The sequence below is a fragment of the Bufo gargarizans genome, chromosome 4 (genome assembly GCF_014858855.1).
Source record: "Bufo gargarizans isolate SCDJY-AF-19 chromosome 4, ASM1485885v1, whole genome shotgun sequence".
Taxonomy (NCBI): Eukaryota; Metazoa; Chordata; class Amphibia; order Anura; family Bufonidae; genus Bufo; species Bufo gargarizans.
The window spans coordinates 210,147,046-210,162,378 of record NC_058083.1 but is presented as its reverse complement, the minus strand read 5'-3'; the positions used below and the strand labels follow the sequence as shown (position 1 = coordinate 210,162,378).

The window sequence follows — 15,333 nt, the reverse complement described above, 5'->3', positions numbered from 1 at the left end:
CGTCCCATATTGTACTTCATGACACTGGTAAAATGAAGTCAAAATTTTATATTTTTTTTTGCACAAAAAAATACCTAATTTACCCAAAATTAGCAAATTTCAAAGTTTCAGTTTCTCTACTCCTGTAATACATAGTAATACCCCCAAAAATTGTGATGACTTTACATTCCCCATATGTCTACTTCGTGTTTGGATCATTTTGGGAATTACATTTTATTTTTTGGGGACGTTACAAGGCTTAGAAGTTTAGAAGCATTTTTCGGAAAATTTCCAAAACCCATTTTTTAAGGACCAGTTCAGGTCTGAAGTCACTTTGTGAGGCTTACATAATTGAAACCACCAAAAAATGACCCCATTCTATAAACTACACCCCTCAAGGTATTCAAAACTGATTTTACAAACTTCGTTAACCCTTTAGGTGTTGCACAAGAGTTATTGGCAAATGGGGATGAAATTTGAGAATTTAATTTGTTTGCCTAATTTTCCATTTTAACCCATTTTTTCCACTAACAAAGCGAGGGTTAACAGCCAAACAAGACTGTATCTTTATTGCCCTGACTCTGCTGTTTACAGAAACACCCCATATGTGGCCGTAAACTACCATAAAGGTGCGCCGTATGGTTTTTGGAAGCCAGATTTTGCTGGACAGTTTCTTTGACACCATGTCCCATTTGAAGCCCCCTGATGCACCCCTAGAGTAGAAACTCTATAAAAGTGACCCCATCTAAGAAACTACACCCCTCAAGGTATTCAAAACTGATTTTACAAACTTTGTTAACCCTTTAGGTGTTGCACAAGATTTAATGGAAAAGAGATACAATTTCAAAATTTCACTTTTTTGGCAGATTTTCCATTTTAATATTTTTTTTCAAGTAACAAACCAAGGGTTAACAGCCAAACAAAACTCATTATTTATGGCCCTGATTCTGTAGTTTACAGAAACACCCCATATGGGGTTGTAAACTGCTGTACGAGCACACGGCAGGGCGCAGAAAGAAAAGGTGCGCCATATGGTTTCTGGAAAGCAGATTTTGCTGGACTGGTTTTTAGACACCATGTCCCATTTGAAGCCCCCTAATGCACCCCTAGAGTAGAAACTCTATAAAAGTGACCCCATCTAAGAAACTACAGCCCTCATGGTATTCAAAACTGATTTTACAAACGTTGTTAACCCTTTAGGTGTTCCACAAGAGTTATTGGCAAATAGAGATTAAATTTCAGAATTTCAATTTTTGGGCAAATTTTCCATTTTACTATTTTTTTTTCCAGTTACAAAGCAAAGTTTAACAGCCAAAGAAAACTCATTATTTATGGCCCTGATTCTGTAGTTTACAGAAACGCCCCATATGTGGTCGCAAACCGCTGTATGGGCACACGGCAGGGCGCAGAAGGAAAGGGATGCCATACGGTTTTTGGAAGGCAGATTTTGCTAGACAGTTTTTTTGGGCACTATGTCCCATTTGAAGCCCCCTGATGCACCCCTAGGTACAAAACTCCAAAAGAGTGACCCCATTTTGGAAACTATGGGATAAGGTGGCAGTTTTGTTAGTACTATTTTAGGGTATATATGATTTTTGGTTGCTCTATATTACACTTTTTGTGAGGCAAAGTAACAAAAAATTTAGATTCTGAAATCTCCATTTGCCACTAACTCTTGTGGAACACTTAAAGGGTTAACAAAGTTTGTAAAATCAGTTTTGACTACCTTGAGGGGTGTAGTTTCCAAAATAGGGTCACTTTTTGGAGTTTCTACTCTAGGGGTGCATCAGGAGGGTCTTCAAATGGAACATGGTGTCAAAAATACCAGTCCAGCAAAAACTGCCTTCCAAAAACCATATGGCATTCCTTTCCTTCTGTGCCCTGCCGTGTGGCCATACAGCAGTTTACGACCAAATATGGGGCATTTATATAAACTACAGAATCAGGCCAATAAATGTTGAGTTTTATTTGGCTGTTAACCCTTGCTTTGTTACAGGAAAAAAAGGATTAAAATGGAAAATTTCCCAAAAAATAGCTTTGGCACTGTTTTTATTTTTTATTATTTGCAACGTTCATCTGACAGGTACGATCATTTGCTATTGTTATAGAGCAGGTTCTTACGGACGTGGCAATACCTAATATGTCTACCCTTTTCTAATTTATCTAGGTTTTACACAATAATATCATTTTTGAAACAAAAAGAAATCATGTTTTAGTGTCTCCATAGTCTGAGATCCATAGTTTTTTCAGTTTTTAGGCGATTGTCTCATGTAGGGGCTCATTTTTTGCGGGATGAGGTGCCGGTTTGATTGGCACTATTTTGGCGTACATGCAGCTTTTTTGATCACTTTTATTATCTTTTTTGTGAAGTAAGGTGGGCAAAATTTCTATTTCCTCATAGTTTTTATTTTTTTATTTTTATGGCGTTCACCGTGCGGGTAAAGTAACATGATTGTTTTATATATCAGGTCGTTACGGACGCGGCGATACCTAATATGTGTAGTGTATTTATTTTTTTAATTTTTATTCAGTGATAAATGTTTTTTTTATCTTTTACTTTTTTCACTTTTTTTAAACATTTTTTTGACCCAGACCCACTTGGTTCTTGAAGATCCAGTGGGTCTGATGTCTGGATGTCTGTATAATACAGTACATTACAATATACTATACAGTACTGTACTGTATTTTACTTACAGTTTGCCTGAACAGATCTATGCTTTCAGCATAGATCTGTTCAGCACCATGGACAGCAGGATGCCTGAGAAGGCATCCTGTTGCCATGGGAACCTTCCCCGTCTGTCACAACTGCGCAGACGGGGAAGGGTGAGGACTGGGGTGTCAGGGGGGGCTGTCTGGGGGCTCTCTTCCTCTCCCATCGGGGGGCTGCAAAAGCACAGCAGCCCCCCGATCGGAGAGGGAGGGAGCTCCCTGCGCTGTTAACCTTTTCCATATAGCGGTCCGTACGGACCGCTGTTTGGAAAGGGTTAAACGGCGGACATCGCATCAACGATGTCAGCCGTTTATACCAGGGTGCCAGCAATGTGCTGGCACCCTGGTATACCCACTAGAAACCAACGATTTGAAGGGGAGGCGGACGGGGGATCGCGATCCCGCCTCCCGCACAGCCCGCACCGCCCGCAACCCTCCCCCTGCACCACCCGCCCACATAATACCATTCAGGGGTGCAGGGGGGGGTAAAAAAACGTTATTTTGGGAATTTTAAAGTTTCTGATCAGAAAACTACATAAAGCGCTAAAAAAACGCAGGTCTGAATTGACCCTGGGTGCCTGGCTGTGTGTAACAGCCGGCACTCAGCGCTGTCACCATGTCTGTAGACATGGTGACAGTTTAATGCCATGATGTTTATACTCGTTATGGAGCACTAACTAGCAGTGCTCCATGACGAGTATACACGTCATAGTTCGGGAAGGGGTTAAGTCCGCTTTTGTGTTTTTTGTCTGTTTGTGTTTCTGTCTCTGCACTTATTTAGAGTAGGGACCGTTGTCCAGTTGCGGTTCTGGCAAGTAGGGCTTATACTGCAAGTAGGTAGGGCTGGGTACTAGGTTAGGGCTCACTGTTATTGTCTGTCCCTACCTACAGGCGTTACAACATCACAAATAATTCTAGATGTAAAATAAATAGTAGTTGCGTTTTAATATTACTTACAGTAAATATGGACTATTTCATTTTTTATATAGACTTTTTATCTAACAAACTTTCTTCAAATATTTCAACTAACCTACTTTACCTTTTGTACGTTTGTCACCTAATTATTGCTATGTGGATTTGCTACAGGTCATCATATTGATCCTTTAATTTTTTTGTCTTCTACATTAATTTTAAGTTGTCAATTGCATGCATTTTAAATCCACCCCCCTTTTCCACACCCCTCCTTTCACATTCTTACAACCAAAATACAGTTTTAAGTGATGACAATCTGTAATCAAGGTGTGTATTACCTAAAGAGGGGATCAGTACAATCCTGAAACACATTGTTTTGTAACAATAAATCATGAAACTCCCATTAAACCTTCTTTTACCCAGAGCACCACCAGTAGTTTTTATCTATTCTTCTTGTGACAACTAGCCTTCTTCTGCACATTCTCACTAGCTGGACTGAATTGTAGAGTTACACATATAGTATTAACAATATTTATTAAATCAAACCTATATAAACTTACTTATTAATGGGGTTGGAAATAATCATAGCTTACAAAATATGCATAAAATAAAGGTGACATTAAATCAGTCCTGGTATGAGTCTGATATGAATATTACAAACTATAAAATTGGAAATAAATATCAATAAAAGTAAAAAATGATAAATACAATAAAATTATAAACCTGGCAAAACTTTGTAATAGCATTGTCCAATATTATCCGTGGGGCCCTCGAGGTACATGTGTTAAAAAGTCTTTAGACGGCAGTTTATTAGTTAAATTAGTGAAAATACCAATCCAAGGTAATAAGCACTTTATATAACATTATGTCCTGCAACTAAATGATCAGGTCTCTATAGTAGTGCTGTTTAGTGCAGTTGAAATCAGGGTCTGATGCTGAGTAGATGACTAAGTTACTCTCCACTCGTATTTATCAACATTCCCTGTCCATTACAAATCAGTAGCTACTCCACACGTCTCAGAGTTGTAGCATAAGATTAGCGATTATGCATGTTGTGCACGCTGTCTCCGACTATGTTATATGTATTTGCAGCTTGTGGCTGTATGGCGGTTCTCATTGCGCTTGTTGTGTCTCGCAGAGTGTATCTTCTTCAGTGGTTCCAAGGCACACTTGAGGGGCAAATGAAGGATGTGGTGGTATAGCATTAAAAATCTGTGATTAAGGAAGGCATAGTTTTATGCAACTGCATAGACTACATACAGTAGTAGTCGCTTGACCTTACCCTAAGGGTGTAGGCATCAAAGTGTTAGCCAATGTAGCTGCCCACAAGCAGTGAGGAATTGGCTTCAGTATCATGGAAAGAGGGTGGAGGGGGAAATGAGTATCAAACCCAGCACCATAATAAGGATCCTAACTGGATCTTTGCTATGGGCATATCTCTCTTCTGTCTACAACACTGACTCATTCTGGAGCCTTTCTTGATGTCCATCAATCATTGCTCAGATAATATTCTTTCCACAACTTGTCATACACACTTTAATAAATGGTGGTAAATTATTTTTCTTCCAGATCTACTGTCAATTGTGATCACCCTGCTAACTGTCGTTGGTTTATTTCTCCTTTTTGCTGATATTGACACAGTTTACACCGCTATGGAGGTAAAGTTTTTTTAGAACATATACTCATAATTCAGTGACGGCATTACATTAAGAGTTTTCCAAGATTTTAATACTGATGACCTATCCCATCCCCTGGATAGGGCATCAGTATCTGATCAGTGGAGGTCTGACATCCCAGGAGCCCCGCCGTTCACCTGTTTGAGAAGGCACTGGTGCTCCTGTGAGCACCGTGTCCTTCTCCCGGCTTACTAAGCAAGTGTTGTACATTGCATAGCACCTGTGCTTGGTATCGCACCTTGGCCACATGACCGATGAACTGCATCACTGGCCTAAGGAAAGCGAGAAGGCCACTGGACTACTGAAACCTTCTCAAACAGCTGATAAGTGGGCTTCCAACATTCGGATAGGTCACCAGTATTAAAATCTTGGAAAACCTCTTTACTTCAAAAATTATTATTCTTTACTAACATTGAAATAAATGAGCAAAGCTAAAATTAAATTATATTTTTCAAGTATATGATTCAAAATAATACTTTTTTGTTCTTATGTTTAGTCAAACAAATGTCACCACTGTACAGAGTCACAACTTACATTTCTAGTAAATCATGACATTCTGTTTAAAGGGGTTATCCAACCCCTATAATGAACTCCCCTAATGCCTGGGCACCTCCTATAGGTTACACTTACCCGTCTTCCCGGCACCTACATCACTCCTGATCCCTGCATGGTCTCCGCATCTCCCTGTAGTGTGGATCAAAACATCCGTTAACGGGGACGAACAGAATGGGGAAGCCAATATCAGCTTGCAATGGGGACACACCTCCTTAGCTTGTCCCCATCACGGCCTGCTATTGGCTGACTCCTCTGTCGCCACGCCCCTCCCCCCACCTCTCGCAGGATTTTTTTCATCCGCGCGACGGGGAGATACATCGGCAGCCGTGCAGGGATCAGAAGCAACTCAGGTGGCAGGCATTAGGGAAGTCATTATAGGGGTTGGATACCCCCTTTAAGCATGGGGGCCGCTGGTAGTAGGTTTCCAATCTATGTCAAATTTTTGCATAAATATCCACACACTCCAATTAGAAAATATAAGGTTATTTTATTGGAATTCACTCAGAGGCCTTTTTTTCTTCTACCTTTTTTAACCCTACCTACAGTCACTGATGCAAATCATTGGCTAAATACTGGCAAAAACACTGCCATGCCTTATGCCTCATTCACACGTCAGTGTTCGGTCAGTGATTTCCATCAGTGATTTAAGCCAAAAACCAGGTGCGGCTCCAAACACAGAACAGGAGCAGATCTTTCCCTTGTACCTCATGTCTGTGGATGCTCCAGTCCTGGTTCTGTCTCACAATCACTGATGGAAATCACTGACCAAACACTGACGTGTGAATCAGGCTTTAGAGTTTAGTCACACTTAATGCATTTCTCACAAGCGTTTTTGAGGTGGTGTTTTCTCAGACTTTATTTTTTTCCTATAGAGACAGAAAAAAAAACACATTCAGGAAAGGGTGCTATATGGAAACCCCCCCCACAAAAGTTAGGAAACTGTCTTAAAACACCACTACAAATCCTTAGTGTTTGTTTGGCATTATATAATTACTTATCCAATATGTAACAACTTTCTGTGCCTGTTTTATGTAAAAAAAAATTATAATAATAATATGTGACATCGGTCTGAAACCTGTCTTATCAGCAGATCAGACAAAGTGTTAACGTTTTGGGTCAAAAAGACCTCATCAGACCATCTGATTGCCAGAGTTAGATATTTGAGACTCCAGGAGGCATGAAGTAACAGCAATACATATATAATAAAGATAGGTATAAGTGATTACAATATTGGAGCAATAGGTTTATTGGGGAAAACTTTACAATCGGAAGAAGGCTCTAGTACCCTATTGGTCCACCTCTGGCCTGGATACAAGTTAAGATATGGCTTAGCATGGAGACATATATGTTCTGTAAGGTATTCTGTGGCACATTAGGCCAAAGATATTGCAGCTGGGCGTGTAGACCCTGCACACTTGTAGGTTGCCGAAGCTGCCAGCTGGTCCCATAAATTGGGAGTTGTAGTTTTACCACAGCTGGAGAGCAGAAAGTTAGCCATCATAGGATGTCCTGCACATATCTCTGAGCTGTATTACTGGAAAACAGAATTAGACCAGCATCTCCAAACCATATATAGCTAGTTCATGTACATGCTACCATGGCTGCAATGCAAAAGCAAAAAAGACTAGAAGTAGCAGTGCACTACTTTATGCACAAAGACACATGCAAACATAGAAAACGTGAATAAATGTAAACTGCATTACTGCTATACTTCCTATATGAAAAGTAGAAGCTCTTCGCGCACATAAAAAAAAGAAAATCAAGAATACTGTATGTTGTGCCCATCTATCACAAATGTATGTTTCCCTTCCTGTATTGATGTTGTGGTTTACATATTGAATGGAGTAATGAGGGGCGCAATATGGGGGTGGGTGCAATGTAGGCTGGTGGGGTTTGTGTTCTAGGGCTACTTTTTGGTCCCAGTCTGGCTCTGGTTGCCACCATAAACCCATAGACTGGTTCAAGTCTTATACTTTATCTCTACTCATTCCACCCCCTTGAAATGTCATGCCTATGACTCAACATGAGACTGCTCTCTGTTGGGAAACATCAACTTTGATTAAAGGGTTTCTGTCATCAGAAAAATCGTGATGTATCTGGCTGACATTAGCGATGTGTTAATGTCAGCAGATCATAACTGTATGATTTTTAACTCCCTGCCTGTCGCTGTTCCCTCAAAATAAAGACTTTTATAATATGCTAATGAGCCTCTAGGTGCTACTGGGGCATTGCTGCTGTCCAGTTGATTGACGTCCTAGTTCTCCCATGTGCCCATAAAATCCCGCGCGTGTCCTGTCCCGTTTAATATTTGGCTCAGGCGCAGTGAGTGAAGGACGCTCTCCTGCTGCCAGCTTCACTCACTGCGCCTGCGCCGAATACTAAAAAGGACGGCGCAGGTGCAGGATTTTACGGGCACAGATAAGAACTAGGACGTCAATCAACTGGACATGGGCGTGCCAAAGGATGAACAGACAGAGCCTCTAGGTACTGCAGCAACGCCCCAGTAGCACCTAGAGGCTCATTAGCATATTATAAAAGTCTTTATTTTTAGGGAACGGCGGCAGGTAGGGAGTTAAAAATCATACAGTTATGTTCTGCATGATCTAATGTCAGTCAGCTACATAACAAATTTTCTGATGACAGATACCCTTTAAGTATTTTAATGACAATATTCTTCCCTAGATTACAATTACATCTGGATTTGTTACGTCTAACTTTCATAGCTATAGCCCTTCTTTTTTGTCTGATTAGGGACTCAGATATATAATTTGCTGGTCTCAGTGGCTCTTCCTCCTCTTGCCCAACCATGACATGTTTACCCGCATCCAAGCTTAGCATTTATAAATGTTAGAAGCATTTATGTTTTTGATTTATTGATTATTTTTGTATAACACAAAGCTCACTCATGTATTTTTAATCATTCAGCTTGTCTGTACCCCATATAACTGGAGAGTGAACATCTTGATTATGGTCATTGTACTACTTATTGTGTCATATATTGCAGAGGTAGGTAATTCTTTATGGAGTATGTTATTCATCAGTAGTGATGAGCGGGAGGTGCCATATTCGATTTTGCGATAATTTTTCCAATTATCGCGAATAATATGCGATTTATTTAATCGTGTATCGCGATTTTTTTCTTTTAATAGTATAAGGCAACGGTATTTTAGGAAATTTTGTAATATTGCTCTAACTTCGTCTTTTAGAATATGACGAATATTCCAAAAGACGAAGTTAGAGCAATATTACGAAATTTCGTAAAATACACATATAGATTGTAATTTAGCTAATATAGTGCTATAATCATTTTTTTTCTCTAATTTTTTTTTGCCTCTTCTGAAGTTTTGTAAAATATGTACACTGTTAAAAAAATTACTATAGCAGTATATTAGCTAAAAAGTGTTGAATAAGCCACGGCACTCCAGAGGGATTCCAATCAATTTCTTTATTACACCTTGTGTAGCAACGTTTCAACCTAATGGTCTTTGTCAAGCTTGACAAAGACCATTAGGTTGAAACGTTGCTACACAAGGTGTAATAAAGAAATTGATTGGAATCCCTCTGGAGTGCCGTGGCTTATTCAACACTTTCTACTACGGAAATCCCAGGACCAGGATTTAATGCTACAGGCACCACCACGTATTGGATCAGCTATATTAATAGTGAGTAGTGCTGGCCTATTTTTCTATTTAGTATATTAGCTAAATTACAGTCTATATGTGTATTTTACGAAATATCGTAATATTGCTCTAACTTCGTCTTTTAGAATATTCGTAATATTCTAAAAGACGAAGTTAGAGCAATATTAAGAATATTTTAAAAGACGAAGTTATAGCAATATTAAGAATATACGTAAAAAGTTGAAATCGCAATTCGATTATTATAACTTGAATTAATCGAATTGCGATTTCAACTTGGACCTGTTTTACTATGGTTGCTGCTATATTCCATATTCGTTAATTCTAGCCTAATATGGAATATAGCAGTGCTGAGTTGAAATCGCAATGCGATTACTTCGAGTTATATTAATCGCATTGCGATTTCAACTTGGACCTGGTTTACTATGGTTGGCTTCAATGGCTTGGTAGAATTAGCGAATATGACGAATGTATTCGTCATATTCCACAAAACGAATATACGAATGTATTCGTCATATTCCACAAAACGAAGATATTCTCCATCTTCGTTTTAGCTACCTATTCATCAACTTCGCGAATTCTAGCAATCATATAAGAAAGTTGACCATAGAGACAGCCAAGTTTCATTCGCTATGAGATTATATTACTTAGCTTTTTTTTTATAAATAAAATAATTATAATAATTATATTATTATTTATTTTTAAAAAAGCTAAGTAATATAATCGCCTAGCGAATTAAACTTAGCTGTCTCTATAGTCAACTTTCCTACATGATTGCTAGAATTCGCGAAGTTGATTAATAGGTAGCTAAAACGAAGATGGAGAATATCTTCGTTTTGTGGAATATGACTAATACATTTGTATATTCGTTTTGTGGAATATGACGAATACATTCGTCATATTCGCTAATTCCACCAAGCCATTGAAGCCAACCATAGTAAACCAGGTCCAAGTTGAAATCGCAATGCGATTAATATAACTCGAAGTAATCGCATTGCGATTTCAACTCAGCACTGCTATATTCCATATTAGGCTAGAATTAACGAATATGGAATATAGCAGTGTTAAGTTGAAATCGCAATTCGATTATTATAACTTGATATAATCGAATTGCGATTTCAACGTAATTCTCAAATCCGACAGTACATTCTAGTATATGGAGACGTTCCCATGGTGATGGGGACGCTCCATGAGCACGGAAGTCGGCAGAAGTGGCAACGGGCACTGACTCGAGCATAAAAAAAAGAATATTTGATTTTGCGAATATATAGCACTATATTCTAAATATTCGCGAAATCTCTAAATCGTGATATTCGAGAAAAAAAATTGCAATTCGAATATTCGCGCTCAACACTATTCATCAGTCATTTGCTACGACCAATTCAAACAATACAATATTGAATTTCACACTATATCATGCCATTAGGTAATATAGCGTACATATCTATAAAATATAACAGAAAGTGGAAAAACAGACATCTATATACTTATGTTACAGAAGTTGTCTATTTAATGTTTAAATACAAAAGAACCTTTGTGGCCAAGTAGTAGGTTGTGATTTGGCAGGAGACCGCAAATTGTGGATCAATAGACCTTGATGATTGTGCCTACCCCACCTAATAAAATGCCCACTTGCAAAACTTTTAGGCACTTATAAGTCTTCATCGGTGTTACTAACTGTTATAAATCTGATACACTCCTTGACAGCCAAAGTTCAATTGTTTGTGGTACAAAATCAGCATATGGGCCGATGTGTCTATAGACTTTATTGACAAAACATATTTCAATAGAATTTATGTTTAGCACTATTGGCTGGGATCTCGTAGCCCCAACTGGATTGAAAAGCATAGTCAATTACTAAGAAAAATCATAATTATTTATTATAATTGAAGAAGATGGGTGAGCACTGCTGTTTGACGTGGTGCACGCATCCAGGGAAGGCGTCCCACTAGTATATATAGCGAAGAAGGATCGGCACTCATATTCTTGATGATATGAAGAGACGTTTATTCAAGGAATAATAGCATCATCAGTGACTAGTTTCGGATCAAGCCTGAGCCTTTTTCAAGGCAGTTTGAAAAAGGCTCAGGCTTGAGCCGAAACTAGTCACTGATGATGCCTTGAATAAACGTCTCTTCATATCATCAAGAAAGTGAGTGCCGGTCCTTCTTTTGCTATATATATACAGTACAGACCAAAAGTTTAGACACACCTTCTCATTCAAAGAGTTTTCTTTATTTTCATGACTATGAAAATTGTAGATTCACACTGAAGGCATCAAAACTATGAATTAATACATGTGGAATTATATACATAACAAAAAAGTGTGAAACAACTGAAAATATGTCATATTCTAGGTTCTTCAAAGTAGCCACCTTTTGCTTTGGTTACTGCTTTGCACACTATTGGCATTCTCTTGATGAGCTTCAAAAGGTAGTCTCCTGAAATGGTTTTCACTTCACAGGTGTGCACTGTCAGGTTTAATAAGTGGGATTTCTTGCCTTATAAATGGGGTTGGGACCATCAGTTGCGTTGTGGTGAAGTCAGGTGGATACACAGCTGATAGTCCTACTGAATAGACTCTTAGAATTTGTATTATGGCAAGAAAAAAGCAGCTAAGTGAAGAAAAACGAGTGGCCATCATTACTTTAAAAAAAGAAGGTCAGTCAGTCCGAAAAATTGGGAAAAATGTGAAAGTGTCCCCAAGTGCAGTCACAAAAACCATCAGGCGCTACAAAGAAACTGGCTCACATGCGGACCGGCCCAGGAAAGGAAGACCAAGAGTCACCTCTGCTGCGGAGGATAAGTTCATCTGAGTCACCAGCCTCAGAAATCGCAGGTTAACAGTAGAACAGATTAGAGCCCAGGTCAATGCAGGTCAATGCCACACAGAGTTCTAGCAGCAGACACATCTCTAGAACCACTGTTAAGAGAAGACTTTGTGAATCAGGCCTTCATGGTAGAATATCTGATAGGAAACCACTGCTAAGGACAGGCAACAAGCAGAAGACACTTGTATGGGCTAAAGAACACAAGGCATGGACATTAGACCAGTGGAAATCTGTGCTTTGGTCTGATGAGTCCAAATTTGAGATCTTTGGTTCCAACCACCGTGTCTTTGTGCGACGCAGAAAAGGTGAACGGATGGACTCTACATGCCTGGTTCCTACCGTGAAGCATGGAGGAGGAGGTGTGATGGTGTGGGGGTGCTTTGCTGGTGACACTGTTGGGGATTTATTGAAAATTGAAGGCATACTGAACAGATGACCTGGCCTCCACAGTCACCGGACCTGAACCCAATCGAGATGGTTTGGGGTGAGCTGGACCGCAGAGTGAAGGCAAAAGGGCCAACAAGTGCTAAGCATCTCTGGGAACTCCTTCAAGACTGTTAGAAGACCATTTCAGGTGACTACCTCTTGAAGCTCATCAAGAGAATGCCAAGAGTGTGCAAAGCAGTAATCAAAGCAAAAGGTGGCTACTTTGAAGAACCTAGAATATGACATATTTTCAGTTGTTTCACACTTTTTTGTTATGTATATAATTCCATATGTGTGAATCTACAATTTTCATAGTCATGAAAATAAAGAAAACTCTTTGGTCTGCACTGTATGTATGTGTATATATATATATATATATATATATATATATATATTATGTATGATTGAGATGAGCAAAGTTTTGAACAATTTGATTTAGCAGCTTCGCCGAAGTTTGACAAGAAATGTAATTTTTACAAATTACTTCTTCACAAATCGATACGTTAAAACCCTATTCAGCCCTTCAATGGGGCAGTTTTTAGTGGCTGCCTCGACGGAAGTTAACCCGTCTAATGGCCGTTAAAAACGGTAATATATAGTGCAATATAGACTTTTGGGTTTAAAAAAAAATAAAAAATCACTCACCTCAACCAACTGCTTGCACTGAGGCAGTCCGCTCCTCTCTTGAGTGGAAAAGACCTGCCACGCTGAGCGTAATGATGTCACCGAATGCACCCAGCATGATAATTTGTTACCATGAAGCGCAAGGAAATTCAGCTTCATGCAAATAGATTTTTTCATAAACTTCTGATCCAACTCCGCTTCGGATGCTTCGATTCGCTCAACACTAATGTATGAACAAGGAATGAGTGTTGAGTAAATGTAAGAAGTTACTAATTCAAGAGCTTACCACTAGATTCTGCATATCCAATAGTGCCAGCCCCTTTTCTATTTATGACTAAGGGCACTTTCACATTTGCGTTGTGAGTATCCGGCCGCATCCGGAAATCCGTATTTAAACGGATATCATTTGTAGACAGATCTGGATGCGGATCCGTCTGATAGATGCATTGAAATTCTGGATCTGTCTCTGGTGTCATCCGGAAAAACGGATCTGGTATTTTTTGTTTTCTGCATGCACAGAGCAGGAAACCGTATCCAGTTTTCCGGAACACTTGGGAATGAATGCAGTGTTCCAGAATTTGGAACGGAGAAAAAAATGCAGCATGCCATACCGCACCAAATACCATAAAGGGAACTGAAGACATCCTGATGCATACTGAACGGAATGCTTTCCATTAAGAATGCATTAGGATAAAACTGAAGCGTTTTTTTTCCGGTATTGAGCCCCTGTGACGGAACTCAATGCCGGAAATGAATAACTTGTACCCTAACTCTTTTTTACATATCTTTTTTTCCCAGATGTGGTTTCTTGAAAACAGAGAACTCTGGCTTTGGATAAAGAAATTGTTCAAGTACAAATCAAAGAGCCAGTACAGAAAGATGCAGAGGAGAATGCAGAAAGACTCAGAGTGGCCTCCACAAAACAAAACAGACTATGCTGTCCAATATGTCTCTGTAGAGGATTCTAACATTGCTGCCTGCAGTAGCACCCATTGTAGCGCCACACCAAATATTGCAAAATATTCTAAACAAACAATTATAACTGTGCTGTGAATGCAGAAAGTTTAAAAATAAAGGATCCTTGCTTTGATAGTGAAATGTTAGAATTATGTTGTACCCATTTAATTAAAGATATCTGGTGAAGAGCTACAGTATGTAAAGAATCATCATGTATGTAGATGTAACTAGACATTCAAAGGCATTTTATTATGTACTATAATGCGTTTTCATGCATATGTCATGGGTAGAGATGAGCAAATCGAATCCCACGAATTTCAGGATGAATTTGATTGGCCTCAAAGCCAAATTTCCTCGTGCTTCATGTTATCGAATCGATGTAACCTGAAATAGTGTAAAAAAGACAAAGAAATTCATACTTACCGCCTTCATTTACTCATGATGGGCCGCCAGCCTCCATCTTGATTAAAGATCTCGGCCGAAATCCCGTGCGTGGTGACATATGACATAATCTCACACCACACAAGATTTCACTACAAAGTTTTCTCTCCAGATCTTCAAGCAAGATGGCAGCGACTGGCCCGTCTCGAGCAAATGGAGGTGGTAAGTTTGATCTAAAAAATAAAGTATGTTAATTTCATACTTTTTTTACAATCAGATGCTGAGATCATGATTGAACGAGGCAGCTGAGGGGTACAATGACAGGGGCGGCGCAATCGCAGCACCCACTACTTACAAAAAAATGTGCTTTGTGACAAAGGTATTCATCGTGAAGCAAATTTTTGGTAAAATTTGGCGAATCAGCAGAATCAAACTTTTCATAAATTCACTCATCTCTAGTTATGGGTCCAGTAATTTATACAGTTTTAGCTAAATATTATAAGAGAAATACTTTGCTTGCTTTATTTGTAAATTAGATAATTACAAAATCTGTATTCCCTGCTAAACTGTATTATTGGCTCCATTCAGCAATTCTGATACAGTCCCCAAATATCTAAGTATAGACTCACTAAATATGAACCTGAA

General features: G+C 39.0%; 1 protein-coding gene across 2 annotated transcripts in view; it reads left to right on the top strand.

Annotated features, from left to right (window-relative positions):
- Window positions 1-14,419, top strand: part of LOC122933689 (probable cation-transporting ATPase 13A4) — a 322,029-nt gene extending 307,610 nt beyond the window's left edge. For both annotated transcript variants that reach the window (XM_044288647.1, XM_044288646.1), the window contains exons 28-30: window positions 5,170-5,258; window positions 8,757-8,837; window positions 14,149-14,419. In XM_044288647.1, the coding sequence (XP_044144582.1) occupies window positions 5,170-5,258; window positions 8,757-8,837; window positions 14,149-14,403 (425 nt within the window). In that variant the 3' untranslated portion in view covers window positions 14,404-14,419. The remainder of the gene's footprint in view (window positions 1-5,169; window positions 5,259-8,756; window positions 8,838-14,148) is intronic.
- Window positions 14,420-15,333: the final 914 nt, after the last annotated feature.